Raw genomic sequence first — 25,464 nt, forward strand, 5'->3', positions numbered from 1 at the left:
TGATCCCCGTATTATTTTCTTCCTGACACGTAGGCTGACCCCTGAGCCCAGGCTCGCTTTGCCAGGTTGTCTTATGCTAATCACACGCGTGGACAAGGCAACTCCTCCACCGAAGATAAATTGAATGAGTATATAAGCTTCCTCTTGCCTGGCACTGTGCTACCTTCCAAGAATTGGGTAGCATCCCCTCCTCTTCTAGTGGGGAGCCAGGAATGGTCACTCTGCAGATGAGTCCCCTGGGCTGTAAAATGGGGCCCTGGATGCAAGGCTGCTCTGTGAGTGATAGCTGGCTTTCGGTCATCTTGCTGAGACTTACGCCTTCTTCCCTGTTGCCTTCCTCCAGTTACAGGAAACCTAAGGCCTCGGAAGGGTGACTATTCCTCCCTCCGCAAGCAATGTTAAGCAGCGTTCTTTTAGACTCTCCTCCTTTCATGCAGGAAAAACCCAGCTGCTGGCCCCTCCAAATCTCTAGCATCTCTGGGGCAAGGATGCCTGTGGTTGAGGGTTAAACTGTTCTATATTATGAGAGACCAGCTTCTGTTTGTGTCCAGCCATTCTTAAAATCTGGAGGAAAGCTGTTTTTTAGTTTTGAACTTGGTTAAATTAGCTCTATGCCTAAAACCTTCTGAGCAATCAGTTGGCAGGTGTTTTGGGGGTATTTACTCTTGCCTGGCATGTGCTACCTTCCAAGAATTTGGTAGTGAGCAAAAAATAGACATGGTCTCTTCTCCTGACTTTGAAAATCTGATAAAGCTATCTACCCTATCCCCTGAAAAATGCCCCTATGTCCATACATTTTGAAATGTGCACATCATTTTAGAGGGTTCACAGATCCCCTTGAAACACAGCTAAAGAAGCTTAAAGATCTGTGACTTCCACTGAAGAAGCCCAACTATCGTGCCTGTAGTGACCGAGAGCATGGGTTCCTCAGAAATACGGGACAAAAGCAGGGACTTCCCAGGATCAGGAGGTCACACCCAGGGAAGGCAGGGAAGGCACTGTTGTCTGGCTGGGGTTTCTGAAGCCCTGTTTCTTCTTCTAGGCTCCCCGAACCTAAGGACAAGGCCTCCACCTCGCAGAGAGTCCAGCCTGGTACGTGTGCTCAGTTTCTTCTCCTCTTGAAACGTTCCGTTTCCTGGGTGCACTGTAGCAGCCCCCCAGTCACTGGCTGTCTCAGTGCAGAGCCTGTTGGTCCAGAGCTTCCCCAGGGCCGTGCTGGGCCTTCCAGCTTCCTGGGGCCTAGCTGGACAGTTTTTAATCGGTAACACACTGCACTCCAAAGCTAAATAAATCCATCCCGGCCACGGCACTGGCAGACATAAACATTTAGACTGGCTGGCAGGGGTGAGCGGCCGGGGCATTGCCAGGGGCTGGAGATGGGGCTGCTGTCCATGTGAGCCGGGAAGCCTTTCAGCTTTGCCTTCCTTGCCCGGGAGTGCCTGATGGATGTGGTGGATGCCAGAGCCTAGGAGGGCAGCGGGCAGACAAGGGAGCATCCTTGTGGGAGGAGGGCGGTAGGGGCAGGGACTGGTTTATGCTGAAGCTCAAAGAGGCTCAATGCTGCTGGGGTCTGCAGTGCCTGTGGGTGGGTTTCCTGGCATCCAAACCGTCAGGGAGGCAGATGTGCACTCAGGGTGCTGGGGCTTGGGGTGCAAGGTGGCAGGCCGAGAGCCCTGGAAGTAAGAACGGTCATCTGGGGCAGTGGGATGCAGTGGAAAGTATGACTCTATGCTTCGGGCCCGCCAGGCACGGACTCATACTCCACTTCTGACACTTAGGAACAGCGAGCCCCGGGCAGCTTGCTTACCCTCCGCAAGTGTCCGTTTCTTTCTTTATAAGCGGGGACAGCACCAGCCATCTCCTAGGCCTGTTGGAAGGATGGGATGAGATGGTGTGTGCAGAGGGCCGGCCACTGGCTTTCCACTTCCTCTGTCCGCTCTCTGTGCACTGTGTGTGGACAAGGATTCCGAAGCCACATCTGGGCTTAGCAGCAAGATTTCCTGTGGTCAGTGACCTCTGCCCCAGGGAGGGGGGCAGCAGCCGTCATTGGAAGAGTGGGCCTTCCATAAACAGGAATTTTGAAGATTTGGCCCCTGGAGATGGGACGGTCCTGGCCCTGGCCATCAGCCCCAGTGGAGTTTCTATCTTGTTTCCCCTCACGTTTTATATAGTTGAACAACGAGTTCTCCCCTCCTCCCATCTCTCTCAGCCTCAGTTGATTATTTTCAGGCAGACTTGATTTTGGCAAGAATGGGGTAATTCCTTCCACGCCTATCAAAAACAGGGCTTGCTGAGGCAGAGCTGCTCTTTCCAGCTACGTCCGGCTGACTCCCACCTGGCCCGGGCTCCAGATAGGGCGGGGACCTGGGTGGCATCTGCACACATGCCCGGCTGCAGGGCCAGGCACGGGGCAGGGAAGGTTGTCTGGATCCTATCTGGTCCCAGCCTCCCTCCGCCCTTCACTCGCTCTGACCTGAGGCAGCTCAGCTATGACTGGCAGGATTAGAACGTGCTGAGCCTTGAAGGAGGAGGCAGGTTAAGAGGAATAGGATGGTGTTTCAGGAAGAGTGTTCAGCTTCAGCTTATATTTATCAAGTATTTCCTGTGCCACTGGCTGGATCAGAAATCATGTTGATTATCTCATGACCCAGTTATTAGTTCCATTTTACAGATGAGGAAACTTAGGCTCAGAGAGGTCAAGGCCTTGCCCAGGGCCGCACAGCTGGTGAATTGCTACACTGGGAATGGAGTCCACATGTGTCCAGCTGTAGGCAGAGGCCTTTTGAGGTCTTCCTGCTACACTGTAGCTGGTCCCCCCCTCCTCCGCCCCAAAGCCTCCCAAACACATGTAGCTTTTTTATAAGATTGTCTTATTTTAACTGTTTTGTATGATACCGGGACATTCTGGGAGTGATGGGGAGACACCAAGTCCATGTTGGCTGGCGTAGAGACCGGCTGAAGCTGGAATGTCCTCTCCACGAGGGCAAGGGGGTTGTCCTGTCCCTTTGGTTCACTCTTGGATGCCTGGTGCCTTGGACCAGTGTCTGGCACCCAGCAGACACACAACAGACATTTGTAAAATGAATGCCTGTGGCCACATTCTAAATTTCCTTGCACGTCAGGCTTAGTTATCGATGTGCCAGCACCTAGGAAGCGTTTAGGCTGCCCAGCATCTTCCACTCCACCCCAGGGCAAAGGATCCTGGGTTTATTCCGTGCTTGCCTGACCGTTTGGCATCATATGACCGACCAAGGGCTCTCCTGACCAACCCCACACCCCCTTACACCCACTCCCCTTCTGCAGTTAGGTGTCGCCCTTCACCTGAGACGCAGGGACGTGGCTCCCCTCTCCCAGGCGGCAGCGTGCATGGGCTTTGTTACAACAATTTTGTTTGCTTTTTAACTTTTCATTTTGGGACCTAGCTGTTGAGGCTTCTGAAAACTGGATTCCAAAGATGTAAAGGTGGAAATTTACTTATATGATCATTTTCACAGCTGTGACAAGTCTCAGGTGAGTCCTAGGTATTCTTAGAGAACCTGGTCAGGAGAGTGGTCTCTTGGAGAGACACCCTGAGACTCAGATGTTTGATACATCCTCGGGTCAGCTGCTCCCCACCTGGTGTAACTGCCACACGCACCTCTGTTATGGTTCTGATCAGGTGGGTCTTGCTGACTGAGTCCTCTTCTGCTTCAGGGGTTCCAGCTGCCAAAGCCGCCAGAGCCCCCTTCTGTTGAGGTGGAGTACTACACCATTGCCGAATTCCAGTCGTGCATTTCTGATGGGATCAGCTTTCGAGGTGGACAGAAGGCAGAGGTGAGCCTTGGGCGTGAGGCTAAGGGTTAGAACTCATGCTGCTCAAAGACCTCCCATGTTGTGTTTCCCGTTTATGTCTTGCCGGCAACACACCTGAGGGGTGGGCAGGAAAGGTGCAGAAACAGGACCCACCGGGTTGAGAATTTGCCTAAAGCCAGTAAGAGCCACAGCCAGGACTAGAACCCACAGCTCGTGTCTCCACCCAGCTCCCCTCACAGCAGCGTTTCCCAAACCATATTACAGGAGCTTGTGATGGGGGCACCTTGAAACAAAGGGCTTCTGGGCTTGAATGAGTTTGGAGGACAGTGAGTTAAACAAAAGCCAGCCAGCTTTGTTGTTTTAATTGCAGAACTTCTCAGAGCCTAGCTATGGGGGTGTCACTGTGAGTCTCTAAGAGGAGACTAGAATAGGCAGCATCGCCTACATTCCTCTCCCAGGAGCTCCTGGGGGCCAGGGTTCTGCGAGACCCACATTAGGAAGTGCTGTTGTTGGGAGAATGCGGTCGAGGCAGCCAGGATAAGGCACCGAGGACCCCGATTTGAGCCACGTCCACACCACAGGAACCTCTGATGTTTGATGCAGTCACTTCTGCCCCAGGCTTTGATGATTTCTCTCTGCAAACGGGGTAATAAACCCTGTCCTGCTGCCTCCCAGCCCAGCTCCTCCACTTATGAAGCTCCACTTTGTGGCTGGTGCTAAACACGGCATTCCAAGGGCCAGAGAAGATCTGTGACTCAGTTGTTTCTCTTGAGTAGCTTAGTGTAGCCATGGAGTTAAATCCAATGAATACCTGTAAAACCATCAGAAGAGTAATTGTGCCGTCTCTGCCTATTGAAGAGGTGATATTCCTGATGCAGATGTTTTACATCACGTGCCTGGAACACAGAACTAAATGTCCAAGAGAAATCATTCTCTCAGTAGGGCTTATGCTTCCAGAAGAGCCTGCAAAGCTTGTAATGTAAGAGAACTGACATACATAGGATGAACCTGTGTGTGCATTGTGAGTGTGGAGTGGGCAGAGTGAAGGATGGAATACAGGACCCAAGGCAGGGCTGGGGCTGCAGAGGGCTGACCCCAGGCAGAGCTACCTTGGGTGCTCTCTCTCCTCCATTCCTTCCTTGCCCCTCTTCCCCCAGTGCTGGTGCTTTCAAGCTTCCCTTCCCCTCCATGGGACCTCGTCCCCCAGGAGTATTCCACAATTCAAAATTACAGCTGTCCCTTGGGATCCATGGGGGATTGGTTCCACGACCCCCAACGGACACCGAGATCCTAGGGTGCTCAAGGCCCTTATATAAAATGGTAGTGCAGTTGGCCCTCCGTATCCAGGGATCAGAACCTGTGCACATCGAAGGCCAACTGCCTCTTCCATCTGTGTTCCCCCATCCAAACGGACCTCAGTACAGCCAGCAACCATACGCCTGGCCTTTCTCCAGTCTCAAATCGCAGTTAAGAAAGGAGCTCCTTGAACGAGTTTATACTAACAGGGAAATGACTGAGTGCCCCTCACCTTCCCACAGGAAACCATACAGCTCAAAGAAATCTCCTCAGCTGGTGAGATTTCAGTGGAATTCCACAGGTAGTGGGAATGGGGAAACCAGGGAGGTCTGGCCCAGGCTTTATCTCCCAGTTTCACTCACCTGCCCTCTCCTATTCTCTTCTGCCCCGAGAGACCCTTTCCAGGGTCAGTGAGGGAGGGCCTAGCAGCATGGGGGTGAGAGGAGGATGGACGTGGTAGAATGGCAGTCTTTTGTACATATGGGTCCATGGTGAGTGGGGTTTTGTAGGGACTGGGAACGGTACATCTTCCAAGTGTAGCAGCTCAGTGGGAGCAGAAGCGAGGCTCTGTAGAGGAGGCCAGCTCGACCAGGGTGTTGACGGAGACTTGGAAGAGCAGGAGAGGGGGGCCTCAAAGAGTGGGAGTCCCCCCATCGGGGAGAGGATGGAGACCTGGGTTTGAATCCCAGCCCATCGCTTCCTACTTTGGGTCCTGGGCCACTCCCCAGCGGCTCGGTTTGCTCACCTGGGAGGTGGAGATGATGTCTCTTGGAGCCGAAGTGTGAAGCTCCCAGCCTGGCACACGGTAGGGCCCCAGCGATCCTCGCAGCTCACCGGCCTGTCTGCTCCGTCCCCCAGGTCATCGACAAGAACTCAGGTGGCTGGTGGTACGTGCAGATCGGTGAGAAGGAGGGCTGGGCCCCCGCGTCGTACATCGATAAGCGCAAGAAGCCCAACCTGAGCCGCCGCACGAGCACTCTGACGCGGCCCAAGGTGCCCCCGCCGGCACCGCCCAGCAAGCCCAAGGAGGCCGAGGAGGGTCTGGCGGGTGCTGGCGAGGGCCAGGACTCCCCGCTGAGGCTCAAGTACGAGGAGCCCGAGTATGACATCCCCGCCTTTGGCTTTGACTCAGAGCCGGAGCTGAGCGAGGAGCCCACGGAGGACGGCGGTGTGGGGGACAGGCGGCCCACCCAGCCCCGCAGGCCCTCACCCGCCTCCTCACTGCAGCGCGCACGCTTCAAGGTGGGCGGGTCTGCAGAGGACGTGGCCCTGGAGGAGGAGACCATCTACGAGAACGAGGGCTTCCGGCCGTGTGCAGAGGACACCCTGTCGGCCAGACGCTGCTCCCGGGACAGTGACTCCCCAGGCGGCTCCCCGCTGTCCCTCGCCAGGAAAAACTCCCCCAAATCCGGATCCCCCAAATCATCCTCGCTCCTGAAGCTCAAGGCAGAGAAGAATGCCCAGGCGGAACTGGGGAAGAACCACTCCTCAGCCTCCTTTTCCTCATCCATCACCATCAACACCACCTGCTCCTCCTCCTCGTCCTCTTCCTCCTCATCCTTATCCAAGAACAGTGGGGACCTAAAGCCCCGTTCTGCCTCGGACGCAGGCATCCGAGGCACTCCCAAGGTCGGAGCGAAGAAGGATGCCGATCTGAAGGCTGGGCTGACCTCCTGTGCCCGGGCCAAGCCATCGGTTCGGCCCAAGCCGTTCCTGAACCGCGCCGAATCCCAGAGTCCAGAGAAGATGGACATCAGCACTTTACGGCGCCAGCTGAGGCCCACCGGCCAGCTCCGTGGTGGCCTCAAGGGCTCCAAGAGCGAGGACTCGGAGCTGCCCCCCCAGACGGCCTCCGAGGGTCCCAGCGAGGGGTCCAGGAGGGGCTCGGCCGACCTCATCACCCTCCCTGCCGCCACGCTCCAGGGTCCCCCCAAGAAGGGGCGGGAAGGGCCGGTCACCTCCTACACGACGTGCAGTGCCTACCAGAAGGTCCAGGACTCGGAGATCAGCTTCCCCGCAGGCGTGGAGGTGCAGGTGCTCGAGAAGCTGGAAAGCGGCTGGTGGTATGTGAGGTTTGGGGAGCTGGAGGGCTGGGCCCCCTCCCACTATTTGGTTCTCGGTGAGAACGATCCATCCGACCCCCCTGGCAAAGAGCTGGACGCAGTGGCCACCAAGAGCAAGCAGAACGAGGGCAAGTCAGACAGCCTGGAAAAGATTGAGAAGAGGGTCCAAGCGCTGAACACCGTCAACCAGAGCAAGAGGGCCACGCCGCCCATCCCCTCCAAGCCTCCTGGGGGCTTTGTCAAGACCTCAGGTGCCGGGCCGGTGAAGATGAGGAATGGCGTGCGGCAGGTGGCGGTGAGGCCCCAGTCGGTGTTCGTGTCCCCGCCACCCAAGGACAGCAACCTGTCCTGTGCCCTGAGGAGGAACGAGTCGCTGACGGCCACGGATGGCCTCCGAGGTGTCCGCCGGAACTCCTCCTTCAGCACTGCCCGCTCGGCGGCCACAGAGGCCAAGGGCCGCCTGATCGAACGGGCCGCCAGCCAGGGCTCGGATCCCCCTCTGCTGCCCACTCAGCGCAATGGCATCCCTGTGTCCCCCGTGCGCCCCAAGCCCATTGAGAAATCCCAGTTCATCCACAACAACCTCAAAGATGTGTATGTCTCGATCGCAGACTACGAGGGGGACGAGGAGACGGCAGGCTTCCAGGAAGGCGTGTCCATGGAGGTCCTGGAGAGGAACCCCAACGGCTGGTGGTACTGCCAGATCCTGGACGGGGTGAAGCCCTTCAAAGGCTGGGTGCCCTCCAACTACCTGGAGAAAAAGAACTAACGGGGGGCAGGGGTCCTCCCAGCCTTAGTGTGGGTGAGTGGTGAGATAAGACAAAAGGGAAGGGGAAAATGGGAGGGGGTGGGGAGGACAACGTTAAACCTGCGGAATGTGTGACCTCAGAGATACTCCCCTCCAGGCTGTCCCACAACTGGAAGGTAGGATCTGGCGGGGGCCCACCTTGAGCAGGGAGGGGGATGGACAGGGGTGCCCTGGGCCTGGGACCGGAGGCGAGAAAGCTGAGCCTCACTTGTGCACCTTGGGGACTTTACTGACGGACTCAGTGCCACTTGGGACAGGCCATGTGGGAAACCCCAATTTGTGCCTTGGCTGCAAATCTAGAAAAGATGTGGTTGTGGGGCCTCCCGTGCCCTGCCCCTGCCTAGCCTGGTTTCAGTTGCTGGCATTTTGCCCCCGGAGGTAGCCCTTGTATTGTCCTAACCTGTTTGTGAATTATGCTGGTTTCCCAGGGATCGCCGCCCGCCCGCCAGGGGTGGGTGTGGTAGGAGACACCACTGGCTCTGGGGCTTGGCGGCATCTCCTGTGAGCTCAGGCTGTCCCTGGGCCAGGCCACTGTCAGTGTCAGCTGAAGAAAAAGCAGTTCCCCAGGTGCCAGCAAGGACCACCTTTCTTGGCCGTCACTGCCGCTGGCCTTGAGAAGAGAGCCCACCCTTCCCAGGGCACCCGGTGGAAGGCCACCAGCCCCAGAGTTTACACAGAGGGCAGGCGGAGCCGTTGGTCTCTTCACAGTCTGCACAGGTTTTATTTTGAATATTTCTGGGTGGGCAGTTCCTTTGCATGTTTCGGGAGAGGTGTATTGCTTTGGGGCTTCTATGTCGGGCCTTGGGTTTTGGTTTTATTTTAGGGGTTGTTTGGGGGCCCGAGGGCAGTCAGCTTCACGGGACGGGATGGGTTGTGGATGGCCTTTCTATCGTGCTCTCGTGGGGAGGTTGCTTGGTTTGTGTTTTGTGTTCTTCCCCTGCACGAGCCAAAGTCGCTTCATTTGGTTTCCACTGTGTGGACAGGTACCGGCACTTGCCGGAGGGATCTCAGGCTGGAGAAGCCCTGGTCCCAGCCATGGCAAAGCAGAGACACTGCTCTCCGGGTTCTTGTGCCACCTCAGCAGAACCCTCCCCAGGGAGGAGGGTGGTGTTCAGGAGAGGGGCAGCGTACGTTCCCCTGCCTGGGTAGGGCCAGAAGCCTCACGTGTAGGCTGCAGAGAGCAGCCACGGCCCCACCCTGGACGGAGGGGACCCTGCTGGGCGGACACCACCAGCCACTTCCTGGCCTGCAAGCGATGCCACAGGTGGCCGAGGAGACGAAGACCTCTGGTCCAGGAGCCGACCTGGTCTTCCCAAGGGGCAGTGCCCCTGTGAAGAGAGAAGGGATACAATGAAGTCCCTGTCACCTCTGGGTGGTGTTTCAGTCGACGTTTCAGAGGCCAAACCGGCTTCCGCAAGGACTCACTCTTCGCTGGGAGTAGATTTCCACACGTGCCTTTGACTGTGGACAGATCAGGCTTCACAGCCACTGACTCAGCTGCCAGACCCTGGACTAAGGAGGAGAGGCCCTCCCTCCGCCCCTGCTCCCCACCCAGGCAGTGTCTGTTGCCCGAAGAACAGCACGGGACCCACGGCGCCCCATGCCCTCAGCCCCCCAGCCGCCCCCGCCCCCTCCTCCCTTGCCGTACACTGACGCCTGGCAGCTCTAGCCAACGGCTCCCGTTCTTTGTGGAAAGGGCCGTGGTGAGATTTTGCTTCCTTTTGTTTTAGAATTGAAATTAGTTATTTTCTTCTGCTGGACAGTATTAAACAGAGCAGGACATTGAGTTATCTGCTAGGTTGCAGTACTAATGGTAGTGCTGTAGTGTCTTCATATTAATATTATTTGGACTTATTTGAACAATAATGATGAAGAAGTGGTTCATTATTTTTTAATTAATGCACTTTAATAAGGTGGAATGGAAAGAAACCCAGAGAGCAAAGTGCATTACTTAAAGATGCAGTATATACTTTTCTCATTTTTAAGCAGCACATATTTATTAAAAGAAAAAAAAAGTAATTTATGACTATTTAAAATAAAATTTAAAAGTAGAGTGACTGTCGGGTTAAAGGACCTTCCACATAGCTATCTTCCAGGGGGAGGGCCCCAGCGGCCTCACTCCTCAATGTCTGCACTGAGCCAGTTCAATAACACGCCAGCCAGGCCAGGAAGGAGTGCAGGATGCATGCCAAGCACAGAGCATCTCAGTTGGACTGGACCACAGTACTCCCCAGAGCCTGCCTTCCCCTGCCCTTCTTAACTGTACTGCCCTGTGGGGCTCTCTGCCACCCGCAAGGCCCACGTTTTCCCAGCCCCCGCGAGGACCCTCTCTCCTTGATCCCCAGTGCTCTAAGTAATAGAGTCATTATAAGTGACCTTCAGGGTCACTCCATCCCATACCCTTCTGTTACTGCAGCCCAAGACAGGAACTAGCTTTCCCTGAATCACACAGCTAGTTAACAGCAGCCCTCCCCACAGCATTCAGCCCTGCACTCCTCCCCACCCCCTTTAGAGTTTATAGTGTGGTCATCATGTTTACATTGTGACATCCAGCCCTAAGGATGGCTGGGGGTTGCTCAGGCATCCAGGAAAAGTGGGGAGTGCTGCCACCTGGTGACAGCATGTAGCTTTGGGCAGTGAACAGGGATTGCCATGCCCCGTCTTTGCCCCTTGCCCCTCACCATCACCCCCTAACTCACAGCACAGCACAAACCCTGCAAACCCAAAGAGAATATTAATACTTGAAGCAAGAAGGGTGCATGCCAGTCCCTCTCAGACATGGCCAGGGGATGCCAGGCCTTGTGCCCCTGGACTCCTAGCCCTGCCCAGGGCAAGAGGGCTTTTCCCTAGAGCTACTGAGCTGCTTTGTGATGTTGGAGGGTACTTCTGGCAGCAGGTAGAGGAGGGAGGGGTCTGTGGCTCTGACCCATCTGGAGGAAAACCAGATCGGACTAAAAAAGGTAAAAGAAAAATGAAATCTCAGCAGTGTCCAAACCTAGTTTTCCATTAGTTGCGATTGAAAATGTGAAATGACGTTGTATTGCTGTATACTGCAACTTTAATCATAATGAGCCCTTCTGAGGTCATTATTGAGGTTTATATAATGCCCGAAGATGCATCATTTGGTGCTTTTTCTTTCAGTTTAAAGACTTTTTTCTTTTATTACAAGGGGAAAAGATGTCTTCATCTCTCTCCCACTTTGTCACAGGGGCCCATGCTGTTCCCAGTAGGCCAAGGGACCCTGAGGGTGGCAGGAGGGAGCCGGACGGGCAGCCTGAGCAGCAGCTGTGCCATCTGCCCCAGCTGTGGCCCGGCCCTCTTGCCAGCCCTCGGCCCTTTCACCCCCAGCCTGGCCCCACGGCCTCCTCTTTCTTCTTCCTCTGTTCTCCCTCTTGACGAAGGCATTATATAGAATCGTTTTAATCACTTTCAGATGTTAGAGCAGCATATTTTACTGGCATTTATATCCATTGCTTTCCTCAGCAAGGCATGTTACTATTATCATCTACGGAAAAAAGACAAGGGAATTTCGGTCGAGCATTATTTTCATGTTACTAGTATTTGCAGAATAGGTGTAGCACTATTTAAGTTTAGACCTTGGTTTGGTAGTTTGTTTTGTTTTTAAGGAAAAAAAGATAAAGTAACCCCTACTTTTCCTGTTTTTGTATTTAACTAATATATTATTTCTTTAAGGTTACTCACTTCCCCTACCCTCTCCAAATACTTTGCATTCTCAATCGAAAATGAAAACAATCTGAGAGACAGGAAAAGTGCAATATTATCAAGAGGGATGCCAGGCCTTGTTGGGACAGTGGCGGGAGAGCCAGCAGCCTTGTCTCTCACTAGGGGAGGTGGGGCTCCTGGAAGGAGTCACAGCTCTGGAGCCTATAGATGACTGGGGTATTGATGTTTTTACCCTTCTCCCCTCCCCCTCCCCTGGCAAGATAGCAGGGGTCCCCGCCAGAGGGCAGCCCCTTCTGCTGGGTGTTGTCCACCCGGAAGAAAGGGATTCAGGGACGTGGCATGGGGCGCTTGGCCTCCCCAGGGCCCCAGCCCTCGGCACAGAGCGAGGACCTCCAGGAACTGCTCCTTGTTTTCATTTCCATTGTCTTTCAGCCAGCTGCTCAGAAAGACCTGTCCTAAAAGTCATCCTCAGCAGCCCTCTTGCACCCTAATCTCGTGATGTTTGGGCCATGATCCTTTGGATGTGTGTTTGAGTCTTTCTAAAACTATGTAACCTCACGTTCAGTTTATAGGCAGGAACCCTCGATGTAATCAAACCCTTTTGGAAGGATGTGGGTGTCTTGAGCCGGACATCCCCCAGCGACACGCCAATTCCCACAAGCCTGCAGCCGGGCCCGGTGCCGAGCCGGGGCCCCCCATTCATCTCAGCGACGTCAGACAGAGCGAGGCGTGAGCCCTGCCTCTGCGTAACACCCCACAGTCCCCAGAAGGCCTCGGAGGTCCCTGCAGACAGAACGTCCCGCAGCAGGTACCAAGCCGCCGCCTCCTGGCTGGGTGGCTGAGAGCGAGGACAGGGTGGGAAGTCTCCGGGATGCCCTTGCTGGCTCCCCCTCCCCCTCCAGTACTGGGCACTTGCTGCTGCCTCCCATCCGGGGAATTCCTGTACCAATATGGGTCAGGTGCCCAGCGTGGCACCATGCCCCCGTGTGTGGGTGTCTCTCCTTGGAGTGTGTACGTCTGTAGGTCCAACCTTCAAGAATCTCGATGCCGAGCTCTCTGGAAAGAGAACCATCCACGTTGCTAAAGAATTAAGATTCCCTCACTTTTTTGAGGGCTGTGTGTTGTTGAGGAAGAGTGTGTGTGTGTGCATGCACGCGTGCATGTGAGTGCATTTGTGCGCGTGTTGGTCATTTCCCACTTGAACTAAATAACATGGGGTTAGAGGAAGAAAATACTGGGCAAGCTGTCTCCATTGAACAAGTCCTTGGCATTGGGCAGGCCCCGCAGGACTCGCAGCTTCTGGCAGCAAGTGTATGTGTTACTCACATGCGTAATTCTGGCTGGAGAGTGCAATGTGTCTTTTTTTTTTTTTTTTTCTGTAATTATTTTATTAAGTATTTAGTTGGAAATTTCACACTGGCATTAACAGATCTAGCAGAAGCAGCCTAGGCCATCGTCTCAGGCTCCAAAATGAAGATGTGGAAAGGAGATGCCGCTGGGTGTGGAAGTGCTGAGGCAGTCAGATGGGGCTGCCGCCTCACACGTGTCCCTAGTAGACTGACTCCCAGCCTTTGCCATGCATGTCACCACGGTGGGGATCCCCATATCATGAGACCTGCTGGCCCTCAGTTCCTGTGTTGCTGAGGGTGGGTCAGGCTGGTTGGGGCGAGAACTTGGTCACAGTGAGCTCAGCGGACCTACCCGTGCATGTACATCAGCACCTCTGGTCTAGACTGCAGGCCCGACTGAACACTTCATGGGAATCATGTGGATGGATCCCCTTGACATCACTAAGCTTTTTGCCTAAATCATGATCTCCGGTTGGGGCAGCCTCTGGTTCTCAAGCTCTGTGATCAGCGCCAGTGACAGAACAGGGTCAGTGACCCATAGCTGCATTTCAGGAAGAACAGCCCCACTGATGTTACCATCCTCTTGTTTTGTCCTGTGCACCTGGGTCCTCAGGCCAGAAGTTGGGCACATTGGTGCTTATAGACTGGGTAGAGGACCCTGTTGTTCTGGGCCTTGGTCCCAAGCTGCCTATAAAGTTGGTTTTACCATGTGATCCCCTTCCCCAATCCTATCTTTTTAATCTTGAGTTTGCACTTGACCTTGACAATCAGCCCCCTCTCCCATCCCAGAATTTAGTGGCCTTAGAGAGTGGGTCCCTGCAATGAAGTTCCCTCCTTTGCTGCCATTTCCATCCTAGCTAATGGGCTGGACCTCAGGAGCCAAGAGAGAAAGAGAGAGAAAGGAAGAATTATCGTTTTAAAGCAAAAGTATGGATCGAGCACGTTGGAAGTGAGTGAGAGGCATGTCAGCGAGATGAGTGTGTGCGTGTCTGGGGCGGCTGGGGCTTACCATCCCTTCCCTGGGAAGGTGGCTTCCAGAAGAAGATGTCTGCTAGGCAGAAAGGGAAAAGTATGAAGAGGTTGAGAGAGGGTTTGGAGTCTGGAGTTTTGTCTTTATTAGAAAGAAGGAAGAAGTCAATTCTGAGTGTTTCAGGAAGAAGAGTGCAGGTAGGGAGGGAATTCAGTGATTCAACACCCAAGCGTCCAGCCAGAACAGGTTGGGAAAGTCCCAAGATTTGGCTGTAGAAGAAGCTGGCCTAAGGAAACAGCTATTTGCTGGGCCACAGGCTGGGACTCAGCAGGTTCTTAATGGTCATTGATTTACTTAGTGGAAAGCAGAAGTTGCCAGCAACAAACCAATCTTTGAGTTTGGAGGCTCTGGCTCCAGAACATTCATCCATCTCTCAGGTTCCAGGCTGGGTTTGCCCACCTCCCTTTGTCCAACCCAGAGCTAGCCTCTCAAATTGCTTGAATCAGAGACCAGTGACCATAATGGGTCATTCAGTAAGGACCCACCACCCCCAAACTGGAAACTTGGGATCCAGGCACCATCAAGCGTATCTGGGAGGAAGGCAACCTCATTTGCTCTTCTGTTGACACCAGTTATTCTTGAGTACCTCTGATGATGCCTGAGGTGGTTCAGTTTGCTGAGCCTGCTTCACTGGTGTGACTTAGAAGATGGGGTGCAATGCAGTCATCATGTTTATTGGCCTGTGACCAAAGCATATTGCTCTTAAGCATTTCAGAAAAAGAAGGGTAAAGAGAACCACCATTCTTGAAATCTGCACCTTGTTCTCTGCAACAGGTTTTCTTTAAATCCAGGACATAGGATGGGAAAAGGGTTTCACTGCCAGTTTACAGGAGGTCTGCAGGAAGGTGACTTCTGAACAAGGCAAATGTGAGTGCCAGGTTCGTGAAGCGTGGGTTTGTGGACTGCATGGTTGCATGTGAACTGCTGGATGTGTCTGGGGCGTTCCTCACGGTGTCCACTCAACCCCTCCCAGCTCCTAGTGGGATCTGTGGGGTCTGAAGGAGGTTGTTCCCTCTTCCCCCTCAGCAGAGAAACTGAAGAAAAGGACATGGAATTCAGTGCAGTCAATTTGAGCGCTAAAAAATTTCCAGGATCAATGGTGGTGCTAAACTCCATGTTTCTATATTTTTAATAGTGGGTTTTTTTTTTAATTGTTCTCATCACAAAAGGCAGCGTCCTTGGGGAAGGGACCCAGCCCCCTGACCTGCCACTTTCCAGGTGTCCTTTATCATTTTGACGGGACTCTTTGGTCTGCAGACAATACTCTGTCTTGGCATGCTTCTAGACTGTAAGATTTGGGTTGTTTTGTATTTTATGTTTACATGCATCTTGTATTTTCCTGAAAACTAAATAAAGTTTTTGCCTTTTTAACTGAACAGAATCACTTCCTGATTCTCCCTGCCACCAGAAAACATATCCAGCTGAGTGGCAAAAGCCACATTACCCCAAATGCAGCATGAACTGCAGGCTCCCAGGCCCTCTGAGGACACTGGAGGGGTGGGGGGTAACAGGTAAGTCCCCGCCACTGCTAGTCAGAAGTGTGCTCAAGCCCCCCCCCACCCCCACCCCTTCCCCACCTTTGGGAGGCTTTCTGGGCAGTGGCCAAGGCTTTGAGAGAGACATCCAGCGGGCCTATGTGGCCCCTTGGCTTGGAGCCCCTGACCCTCCCCTACTTTTGCTGGACTCCAGTAAGCAGGGCTGGGCAGTCCTGGTGTAGGGAGTAGCCCATGGCTGTTCAAGGCCAGGCAGAGGCTGGACAGCTACAGCACCCCCCAGGAGGGAGGGCAGGAAGGCAAGCATCCCGTGTCCCTCTGAGGCCCAGCCTGCCAAATAAGCTCAGTTCCCACACTGTGCCTGGACCCCCTCCGGCACTCCACCTTCTGCAGCCACCCAGATGTCCTCAGCCCATCTAGAAAGTTTTTCCAAAGGTCCCTGATCAGAGAGGCCTCCCTGTTCTGGGGAGCTCAGCACAGCCCCTGCCATCCTCCCTTTAGCCCCTAGGTGGCGCTGCCCCTCCACAGAGGGTGCACACCAGCTCAGCCTTAGGAGGGTCCTGGACTCCTGCTGGTCCTGCGCCTCACAGATCCAGGGGCTTGAGGCCACCAAGGGGCAGTGGCTTCTCCCTTTCAGCTTACAACGAGGCACACCTGGCATTCTGGCCCCTGCTGTCCAAGCCCCAGGTCACGCTCCGGCCACCTCCCCCTCCCCTGCTCTCTCCAGGGAGTCTTTCCTGATTGTTGACTCCCCTGCTCCTCCTCCACCACCACCAACCCCCCCGCCACACACACACACACACACACACACACACACACACACACACGCACGCACGCACGCACGCACGCACGCGCACACACCAGCCTTCCCTCCCTCCCTCCACAGCGCTCCGTACTGCACAGCACAGCCCTCAGGCTGGTACGAAATCACCTTTATTCACAATCACGGTGACCCACGTTCACAAAGGAGGCAGCAGCTACCCCCACAGCAACAGAGACAATGGGACGGATGGCTTCCTCTCCCTGCCCCTCAGGCCACACAGGCCCTGCGCTTCAGAACTGTTCGTGCCTCTGAGATGCAACCCCTGACTGCACGGGGCCACCACCAGTCCCACCTCACCCCACGTCCGCAGAAGGGGTCCATGGGGTCAGCGGGGAGTAGAGACCCATGGTAGACCTGTGACTTCCCAAAGGCCCCCCTGCAAGGCAGGTGCAGACAGGGCTGGCTTGGCATCCTGACCCCTCTCCTGTGCTGTCCCCCCCCCCCCCAGCCCCCCACAGCAGCCACCACCAAAGAACCCCCGAGAGTCACAAAGACAGTTCCCCCTCCCCCGACCAGCAATCATTTTACAGAGGTCGCAGCTGAGGCTCAGAGAGGTTGTGACCTGGCCAGGGCCACACAACTGGTCCGTGGCCAGGTCTAGAATCCCACGTTCTGCCAGCCATATGGCAAAGCAGTCTCCCATGGGTGTAAATAAGCCACCTGCGGGGGCAGAGGGCTGGGAGGCTCAGGGAAGACTAGGCCAGGACTCTGAGAGCTGGCCCTAGCCCACGGCCTCTCAGGATGGGGCGTGCAGGGCTGAGATGACCTACAACCTAAGAGCAGCGGGGGCGGGGCACTTCCTCACCCCAGAATCAGGACTACAAACCTAGAAGTGCCGGGACCCATCCCCTTCCCTTCTCTTTCCTGGGAGCTGAGAGCCTTTCCTAACAACAGGCTCCCTGCCCCTACAATGACGAGGCCAGCTGGCCTTCCCTCCCTCAGCCTGCCCAGATCGTTTTATGTCCTTACGGAGCGGGGAGCTCCTGGGCCTCCTGATGTATATGAGCCCAGCGTGATAACCCTGCTCCAGCCCAAGAAGAAGGGCATCTCGTGGCTCTGGGTGACCCACTGACTAGGGGTCACCAGGGCAGAGGCTCTGCTGCCCTCTCTCTAAAATGAACACAATTTGCCAGAAGGCCTCCCAATTCAGCCCCTTTTTATGGAGTTCTAGTTCATGGGACGCAGAGTGGGCTGCAGCCTGGGGACGATTTTGAGTGATGACTACTTCTGCAGGCCCCTCTAGCCAGGCACCCCGCCCACCAGGACAGCATTTCTAGGGGTCTAGGGGATGGGAATTCACTCCCCCCCCCCCAAAAAAATCCCTACAAACCCAATAAATAAATAAATAAAAATGCAGAAAAAGGCTGTTCTAACTTGAGGGAACCCCCTACTCCCAATCCAGAGCCCTGGCCTCTCCAGGGGATGCTACAGCCTCTGTGAATATCAGCCAGACCCAGGACAGCACTGAAATGGGGGAGGGCAGGTCACAGAAGGTAGCTGCAAACCTGTTCTTTAGAGGGCCTGACAGAAGACAGACCCCGCTCTCCAGCCCACACCAAGGGGCTGACCCTGGGCAGCAGCAGCAGCCAGCGAGACAATTGGGGTAAACAGGCTATGCCCAGGAAGGGGCCCTCTACATCTCAACTAGGCCAGGGGGCTAGGGACCTAGAACCTGGAAGCTTCTGTAGCCTGTCTGTCCACCCAGCCAGGGTGAGCGGGAGACAGATATGGCATGGAGGCTGCAGCCTACCCGGGATGAGAGGTATCCACTGGCCTTCTTACCCTGGCTTCCAGGCCCAAGGGGCAGGGAAGAAAGGAAGGAGAAGGTAGGTGTAGGGCAGAGAGTAAGACAGCAGCTCAGGGGCTGCCTGCCCAGGGCTGCTGTTGCGCAGGTTGTGCACTGCTCAAGAGCAGTTAGCTGAGGGAGAAAATGGAGGCTGAAGTCCAAGTCCACACTCCACTAGCCAAGCCACATGTCTGGGCTCAGGGCCACATCTGCCCAGAGGAAGGGACACACTTTCTAATTCTCACAAAGGTGCCACACGGGCTAGAGGGACCTCCTAGGAATCTACCCCGGATGGGGAAGGATCAGGACAGGCTGAGACCCCAGTTTAGCCCCTCCGTGTGCAGGGAAGAGCAGGCGATTTGCTTCTGCCCCCACCTCCCTGCCTGATCCCCCTTCCTCCCCAAATCTTTAGGGGCTGTTTCCCACGTTTAATGAGAAGGTGAAAGAATTTCCAAATTGAGGAAGAAGAGAAGGGGCCCTGTTGACTTGTCCCTCAGCTGGAGCTGGGCCGGAGTCCGAGGAGGTGGGTGTGCGGGGTGGGGCACCACGACGGGCTAGGAGCTGCGGTAGGTCTTGATGATGTCCTTGATAGGGCGGCGGCAGATGGGGCAGCAGGCGTGTAGAGCCTTCTTGAGGCGCAGGCCACAGGCATAGCAGAGGCACATGTGGCCACACGTGTAGATGACCGTGTCCACTGCGTGCTCATAGCAAATGGTGCATTCATCGCTCCACGGGCCCCCGCCTGGAGTCACTGGCGACTCAGGCAGGCTCACTGGTGAGTTGGGGGCCGTCCCTGGGGGAAAGGGGACACCAGTCAGGGGGAGAGAGGCCAGCCTGGTCCCAGGTTCATGAACAGAGCCCCCTGGGCTCTCCCCCTCCATGTATCAGGATAGGCCTTTCTAACCTACCACCCAACTTCCTGGACATGAGAGGGGAGAGGATGTGCTCTGGGCAGCCCCACTTCCGGCCCCTCAGTGCCCAGACTAAGGGCCAGGGTGTCCATGAGGCAGTGCGAGGAGAAGGAGGGAGGGATGGGGAAGGAAGGGGGCCCAGAATCATCTGAGGAAGGCCCCTCCTGAGCTACCCTTTGGTGTTCTTTGTGCTAAAGAAGTCCTCTGGTGAAAACGAACCAGCTGAGGGACAGGATGGGATACACCCCAGAAGTCACCACTCAACCAGGATTCACTGGGCCCACCTCCGGCTCCTCCAGGGCCCAGTCCTGATACAGAAGCTGCATGCCTGCCTCAGCCAGTGCAGGGGTGGGGACAGGGTCCCAGGGTGGGAGGTCTGCCACAGTCACCATGGAACTGGGGGGGGGGGGGGGGCCAGCCTACTTACCGCCAGCGGAGCTCCCCAGAGGTCCAGAGCTGCATGTGCTGAGCAAGGGGTCGGACAGGCGGATGCCCAGGGTGCTGGGCGAGGTTGGTGTGGAGGCAGGGGAGCAGGGGAGTGATGGGATGCCCCGCTCGGCCAGGATGGTGGAGCCTGCGGAAAGGGCGGGCGGGAGGGAGGGACACACTAGCCACTCAGAGGCCCACTGGGAGAAAGCTCAAGTCTCCACCCCTCCATTAGGTTTCCAGGAGAGAAATGGCTGGTGCAGCCTGACCATAGGGCGCCGCCACGAGGCTCAGGGTGGGACCCCGCCGACCGGCTCAGCACCCTGCTCCAGCTCTCTGTTCTCGCCTACACACTGGAGGGCCACGCACACCATGCTCTGTGTTACTACATCAGCCACCTCCAAACAAGCGCCCTGCCTAGAATCCCACCTCCACCCTTCCCCATGCTTCCCTTCCCTTCAAGGTTTCTCCTGCCAGAGGACAAAGTTGCCTTCCTCCCACCTAGCACGGCCCTTCAAGCCGCAGCCTCACCATCCTAGTCAGAGCCCCGTGCTCTCCATCACTGCCCTCAGACATCACCCCCTTGCTCCTCTGCACTGGCACCTTCAAAATGCCCCACATCGTCTCCCACACCTGTTCTGCCCAACCTTCTTTCCTTCCTTTCTTCTCTCACTTTCCTCTTCCCTTCCATCCCTCCCTCCCTCCTCCCTCCAACAAGTCCTTCCTGAGAGCCTACCAAGTACCAGACACTGTGTATATATAAAACTGGGAATGAGACCAACAGGGGCCTTTGCCCTCAAAGAGCTAACTGTGCAGGGTGTCTCATGGAGCTATCCTCAACCCCTCCTCTGGGCAGCCTTGACCGTCCACAAGCACCTATCTGTCTAGCACGGGTCAGCCACACACACATACCATGCGTGGAAATAAGCAACCACAGAGGCTAGGAAATGATTTGTTCTTTGCCCAGGAATGTAACTTTGTTTCCCTACTTAAACCTTGAGCTTCCTGAAAGCAGGAAGTCTGATTCCCCTGTGACTCTCCCACAGGCCCTAGCATAATGCCCTACACAAAAGTGCTCAATGAGATATTTTTTATTACTAGTTATTCATTCTAATTCATTCAGTAGTCACTGTTTCTAAGAATATTCATTAGCTATCCACAGGATTTCTCTTATTAGTGTTAACAGGTTTCAAGTCAATTATCATCTTCTTTCAGAAATTCATACCTCCTATTTGCTTTTCTTGCTTTATTGCACTGGTTAGCATTTTCAGAACAATACTATAAGGCATCTCTATCATATTCCTGACTTTAATGAGAATGTTTCTAATGTTTCACCGTTAAGCATGAAATTGGCTCTAGTTTTGGAGTGAAGGAAATATCTGTCCATTCTTAAGTGCACTTAGGCTTTCAACAAAGCAAAGCATTCCTCTATAAGGTAAATAATTATCCTCCATACATTGTTACTGATTTGTTTTTCCTTTAGAGTCAGTCAGGATCCCTAACACCAATTTGCTAGTTGAGATAACCAATTCTCCAAACAGCTCAGGAGCACCCTGTTTAGCATATATTAAATTCTGAACAACTACTCTTCAACACCCACTTTGGCCTACTTCCCTTTTGGGACATTTAAGTCCTGGGTTGTTTTTTGTTTGTTTGTTTTTAAGCTTCCCCTTTGCTTCAGTCTAGTAAGCCTCTTTGGGCAACAGAAGCTTCACTGGAAAGCTACTTATCTATTATTAGATGGTGCTGAGGCAAAAGAGTACCTTGCCCTTACGTAATTTCCTTCATCTGAGGAGCAGTGTCTCCTGGTGAATGGAGCCAAATATCTTTGTACCTCAGCCTGATTTTCTTTCCTGCACGCCAGTCTGATTTCTTTTTATTCCATCCTGAATTTTCACCCCAATTGCTTTCCATCCTGATTGATGTCTTTTTATCTAGCCTGATTTCTTTTCACTCTTTCCTGACTTATCTTCCCTCAATCCTAACTTCTTAGCACCCCAGCCACATTTCTTTCATTCCTTTTTAAATCTATCTTACACTCTGTCTTCATTTGGTCTCTTTCTGAGGAGAAAGTATCCACTGATTTTATCTGATTTCACAAAACTCACTCTCACAATCACCAACAGCATTAGACACACATGTACACATACATTTAGTTACTCACCTGTGCCTAGACACAGTATGCCAATCTCAGAGCATTAACTCACGCTCACTCACATACACACGTTATCTTGCCTATGAAGCCTCTTGGGGTGAGGTCTAGGTCGGGGGCTGTGAGGCCCAGGGGTCTCCAAACTTGTCTAAGCAAACTTGCTAAGGAAAAAAAAATACAGATGCCCAGGACCTAATTCGGGATCTACAGAATCAAAATCTCTGGGTGTGGGATTCAAGAATCTGCACTTTAGTAGGTTCTCCCAGTGAGTCTAAAGCTGCTGGATAGCAGACCAGCACTTGGAAAGCATGAACACCTGCTCACTCTGGGGTAACAGAGGTCCCGGAAGATATATGTGAAAAAAAAAAAAAAAAAAAGATTTCTGGTCAAATTAGCCTTGGAAACGCTGGACACCATAACCACCACCACTCTCTCCTAAAAGTTCACACTGCACATTACAGGCTCCGAGAAGTTCTACAGTAAAGAATTTTCTACAGTATTTCCTAAACATTTTGGACCCAAGGACCCCTCTTCAATGGACACTTATCCTGGAGAACATTCTGAGAAACGTGGCTTCCACAAGCCCACATCACCCGGTCCATTCAACCTCTGTCCATTCAAACCCAGGAAGGCCCAGATATGTGTACCCCATTTCCTCCAAGGCCCTCTGCTCAGGGATTCCCTACAGGCCCCCAGATACCTGGCTACTGACATACCAACCTCTTTTTCTTATGTAGACACAAAAGCCTCCTTAGAGGCAGAGGCCTTTATTCCCATTTTTGGAGAAATGGAAACTGAGCCTCAAAAAGTTCTTTGCTGGTGGAAACATTTTTTTTCCCCATGTTTAAATGGCCACTGGGCAATGTCTATGAGGGCTGCTTACGTATCTGTAGGAATGTGGGTGAATCAGATACTGAGGATGAAACTCAGTGCTCCCGCTTTTCTCCCCCTCCCAAGGTTTACGTGGTGAGATCTGAGAACTACGGACTAGACAACTGAGTCCCACCCAGAACTCCCCTTGGGTGTCTGTGGCTCTCTGACCAGACCCCACGAGAGGAGGGGTGGGCGCTCCTTCCCCTACCCAGACAGGCCCCTCCCCCAGGGAAGGCCCCAGACTGGGTCTGGAGGCGTCCGCCGCGGGGTGTGCCTCGAGGGAGGCGGGCAGGTGGCCAGGGGCACTCACCGAGGATGCGGATCTGCGTGACGGCCCCGTGCAGGCCGAAGAGCATCCAGAGCGGCTGCGAGGCGTCCACGCACAGCTGCATGCCCGCCGAGGCGCCATTGTGGCTGAGGTGCAGCTCACCGTCGGCGTTGACCACCAGGCCCAGGATGTCGCCGCTGTGCAGGGGCCCGGGCACCCGGCACACGGCCCAGAACTCCTTGCGGTCCACCAGCGCCTCGGGGCTGAAGGGCAGGTCGGCGGGCCGCAGCGTGCCGGGGTCGCACGTGGTGACGCCGAAGGAGAGCGCGCCGGGCCGCGCGCCACCCGAGCGCGTGACCTTGACGAAGATGGTCTCGGCCACGTGCACGGGCCGGCTGGTGAAGACGAGCGCGCGCTCGTCGCGCCCGTGCTCCAGGCGCGCCACCGTCTGCTCGTCCAGGATGCGGACGTGGGCGCCGGCGCGCAGCGCGTGGAAGCGCAGGTCGCCGTCGAGCTGGGCGGGGAGCGCGCGACTGTGCTGCGAGTTGAGCGAGTTCTGCGGGATGGGGCAGCCGGCGGCCGGCGCGCTCTCGTCGCCGTCGGCGCCCGGCACGTTGAGGTCGCACAGGCTCACGGAGAGGCGTGCGTCGTCGGCCTCGCGCCGCAGCGACGGCCGCCGCAGGGCGGTGAAGGAGCGCGGCCGCAGGCAGTCGGGGAGCACCAGCTCGCTGTCTGCGGCGGGGAGGGAGGCGGGGAGGGAGGCAGGGCGGCCGTCAGGCGGGCCGCAGCGCCCGGTCCCATCGCCTGCGCGCCTCCGCCCACTCGTCTCTAAAGCACGCACCAGTGAGACGCACCGCGTTTCTCAGGGCTAGAAAATGCTAGGACGGAACGTTGTGCAGGACATCCGACTATGTTATTTGTTTAAGCAAAGGATCGAGGACGACAGGAGGGACACCAAAACTAAAAACATGATTACTTCTAAATGGTATGCTTATAAAAATTGGATTTTTAAAAAATTTAGCTCCTGGACCCTCCCTCTTTCTCCCAGCAGCCAGAATAGCACCTAGCACTTAGAAGGCAGCAGTAAATAATATTTGTTGAGTGCATACTGACATCCTACCCCTCTGGGAGGCCAGAGGGAACCCCCCCCCCCGCCCCCACCGCCAGAACGCCTGTCTGCCCAGATTGTCTCATCTTATCCCAACAATTATCCTGTAAGGTTATTGCCACGGAAGGACAGTGAGGCTGAGAAGTTAAGTGAAGTTATCCAAGCTATCCTTTCAAAACTGACAACTGGAAATCAAACCCTTTCTCTTTTTAATCATGCAACTAATACAGACTGTATTTTGTAGAAAAGACAGTTCAGCAAAAAGAAAACAATCTCCTGTCAGGAAAATACTGTTAATATTTGGATGTGTGAGTTTCCAGTCTTTTTTCAATATGTTTTAGTTATTTCTTGTTTTAATACAAAAATTGAGTCATGCTATATAAACGCCAGCAGTTTTAAACTAACTTTTAACAGGTAACAAATCTCTTTGAGAATGTGGTAACTTTTATCTGTCTTCTCAGAAAAATGCACATTCTCCCTAAATTCTGTGGATAATTTCAGGGCATGGACTCCAGGCGAAGAACCCTGCTATACAAATTTTCCTTTCAAAACTAGCTTTTCCATTTACTGTGTCCTGAATACCTGTCTACACCAATAACCATGTTTCGGATACCATACTTTTTTTAATGACTGGTTATCTCTGCTTTATGGATTCCTATAATTTATAATAAAAGTCATCAGGCACGATGAATTACCCCTGCATTTCATCCTTAAAGCATCCCATGGAGGTGTTCCCATTGTACAGATAAAGCTTAGAGATGTTATATGACAGCCACCAAGTGGCAGATCCAGGAATTAAAGTAAGATCTGTCCAACTCTCAACGCCACATTCTCCACTTTCAGGCCCTCCTTGTTTACTAAACCCTTTCTGTGGGAGTCCCTGAATTTGGCTAGCGCCATCAGAGGTCACATCATGGCCAATCCCTTCTCAGGAGGCTTTTCTCTGAGCCTCCCAAAGGGAGAATCTGTGCTTTCTCTCCAGGAACTGAGTAAGGGCGGCTGGAGTGCCTGGTATGAGAGCAAAGCTTGGAGGACTGGACTGGATGGGCACAACAGAGGCCAGAATTCAGCTCCAGCTGAATCTAGAGATGCTCTCTAAAGCCTCCCTGTCTTTGTTCTCCCCCAGCTCCCCTGCCCCTTCCAGGAACAGTGCTGTTTGGGCCCCAGCAAGGAGAGGGTGCTGGGCCCTCCGCCCAAGTCTGCTGCTTCTCTGGAGAAGCCTCTTGGGGCCTGGCTGGTCGGGATTTCCCAGCATCGTGTTTGGCAAGGAGGAGCGAGCCGACCGGAAAATGTGATTATTCCAGGGAATTGACTCTGTGACAGTAATGGTGCAGAGAGGCTGGGGGGCCTCAGAGAGGCAGAGGCGAGGAGGGCAAGACACGGGAGACAATAGTGGGGGACTGGGGAGGGTTGTGGGCTGACCTGAATCCCAGGGAACAGCCCTTGCTCCCCTACCCCTTAGGGATTTCAGGCACTGGCCCTTGAGGACTCCAGAGGGTTGAGGACAGAAAGGAGAAGGGATGGAGAAGCAGCGTGAGGAAGAAACAAGTGGCTCAGAGATGCCCAGCCAGGGTCTATGGGAATAAGGCTGTCATGGGGTCC

General features: G+C 54.3%; 2 protein-coding genes across 9 annotated transcripts in view; one reads left to right on the forward strand and one right to left on the reverse strand.

Annotated features, from left to right (window-relative positions):
* SH3PXD2A (SH3 and PX domains 2A) overlaps positions 1–12,351 on the forward strand; it is a 240,117-nt gene extending 227,766 nt beyond the window's left edge. For 6 of the 8 annotated variants that reach the window (XM_057735798.1, XM_057735797.1, XM_057735794.1 and 3 more), the window contains 3 exons: positions 1,043–1,092; positions 3,694–3,813; positions 5,947–12,351. In XM_057735798.1, coding sequence (XP_057591781.1) covers positions 1,043–1,092; positions 3,694–3,813; positions 5,947–7,920 — 2,144 coding nt within the window. In that variant the 3' untranslated portion in view covers positions 7,921–12,351. The remainder of the gene's footprint in view (positions 1–1,042; positions 1,093–3,693; positions 3,814–5,946) is intronic. The other 2 variants (XR_009053830.1, XM_057735793.1) reach the window with 2 other exon arrangements.
* Positions 12,352–16,812: 4,461 nt separating this feature from the next.
* NEURL1 (neuralized E3 ubiquitin protein ligase 1) overlaps positions 16,813–25,464 on the reverse strand; it is a 33,987-nt gene continuing 25,335 nt past the window's right edge. The window contains exons 4-6 of the mRNA XM_057735800.1: positions 22,797–23,486; positions 19,463–19,609; positions 16,813–18,917 (exon numbers count right to left, since the gene is read on the reverse strand). Of these exons, the coding sequence (XP_057591783.1) occupies positions 18,679–18,917; positions 19,463–19,609; positions 22,797–23,486 (1,076 nt within the window). The 3' untranslated portion in view covers positions 16,813–18,678. The remainder of the gene's footprint in view (positions 18,918–19,462; positions 19,610–22,796; positions 23,487–25,464) is intronic.

The sequence above is a fragment of the Hippopotamus amphibius genome, chromosome 5 (assembly GCF_030028045.1).
Source record: "Hippopotamus amphibius kiboko isolate mHipAmp2 chromosome 5, mHipAmp2.hap2, whole genome shotgun sequence".
Lineage (NCBI taxonomy): Eukaryota > Metazoa > Chordata > Mammalia > Artiodactyla > Hippopotamidae > Hippopotamus > Hippopotamus amphibius.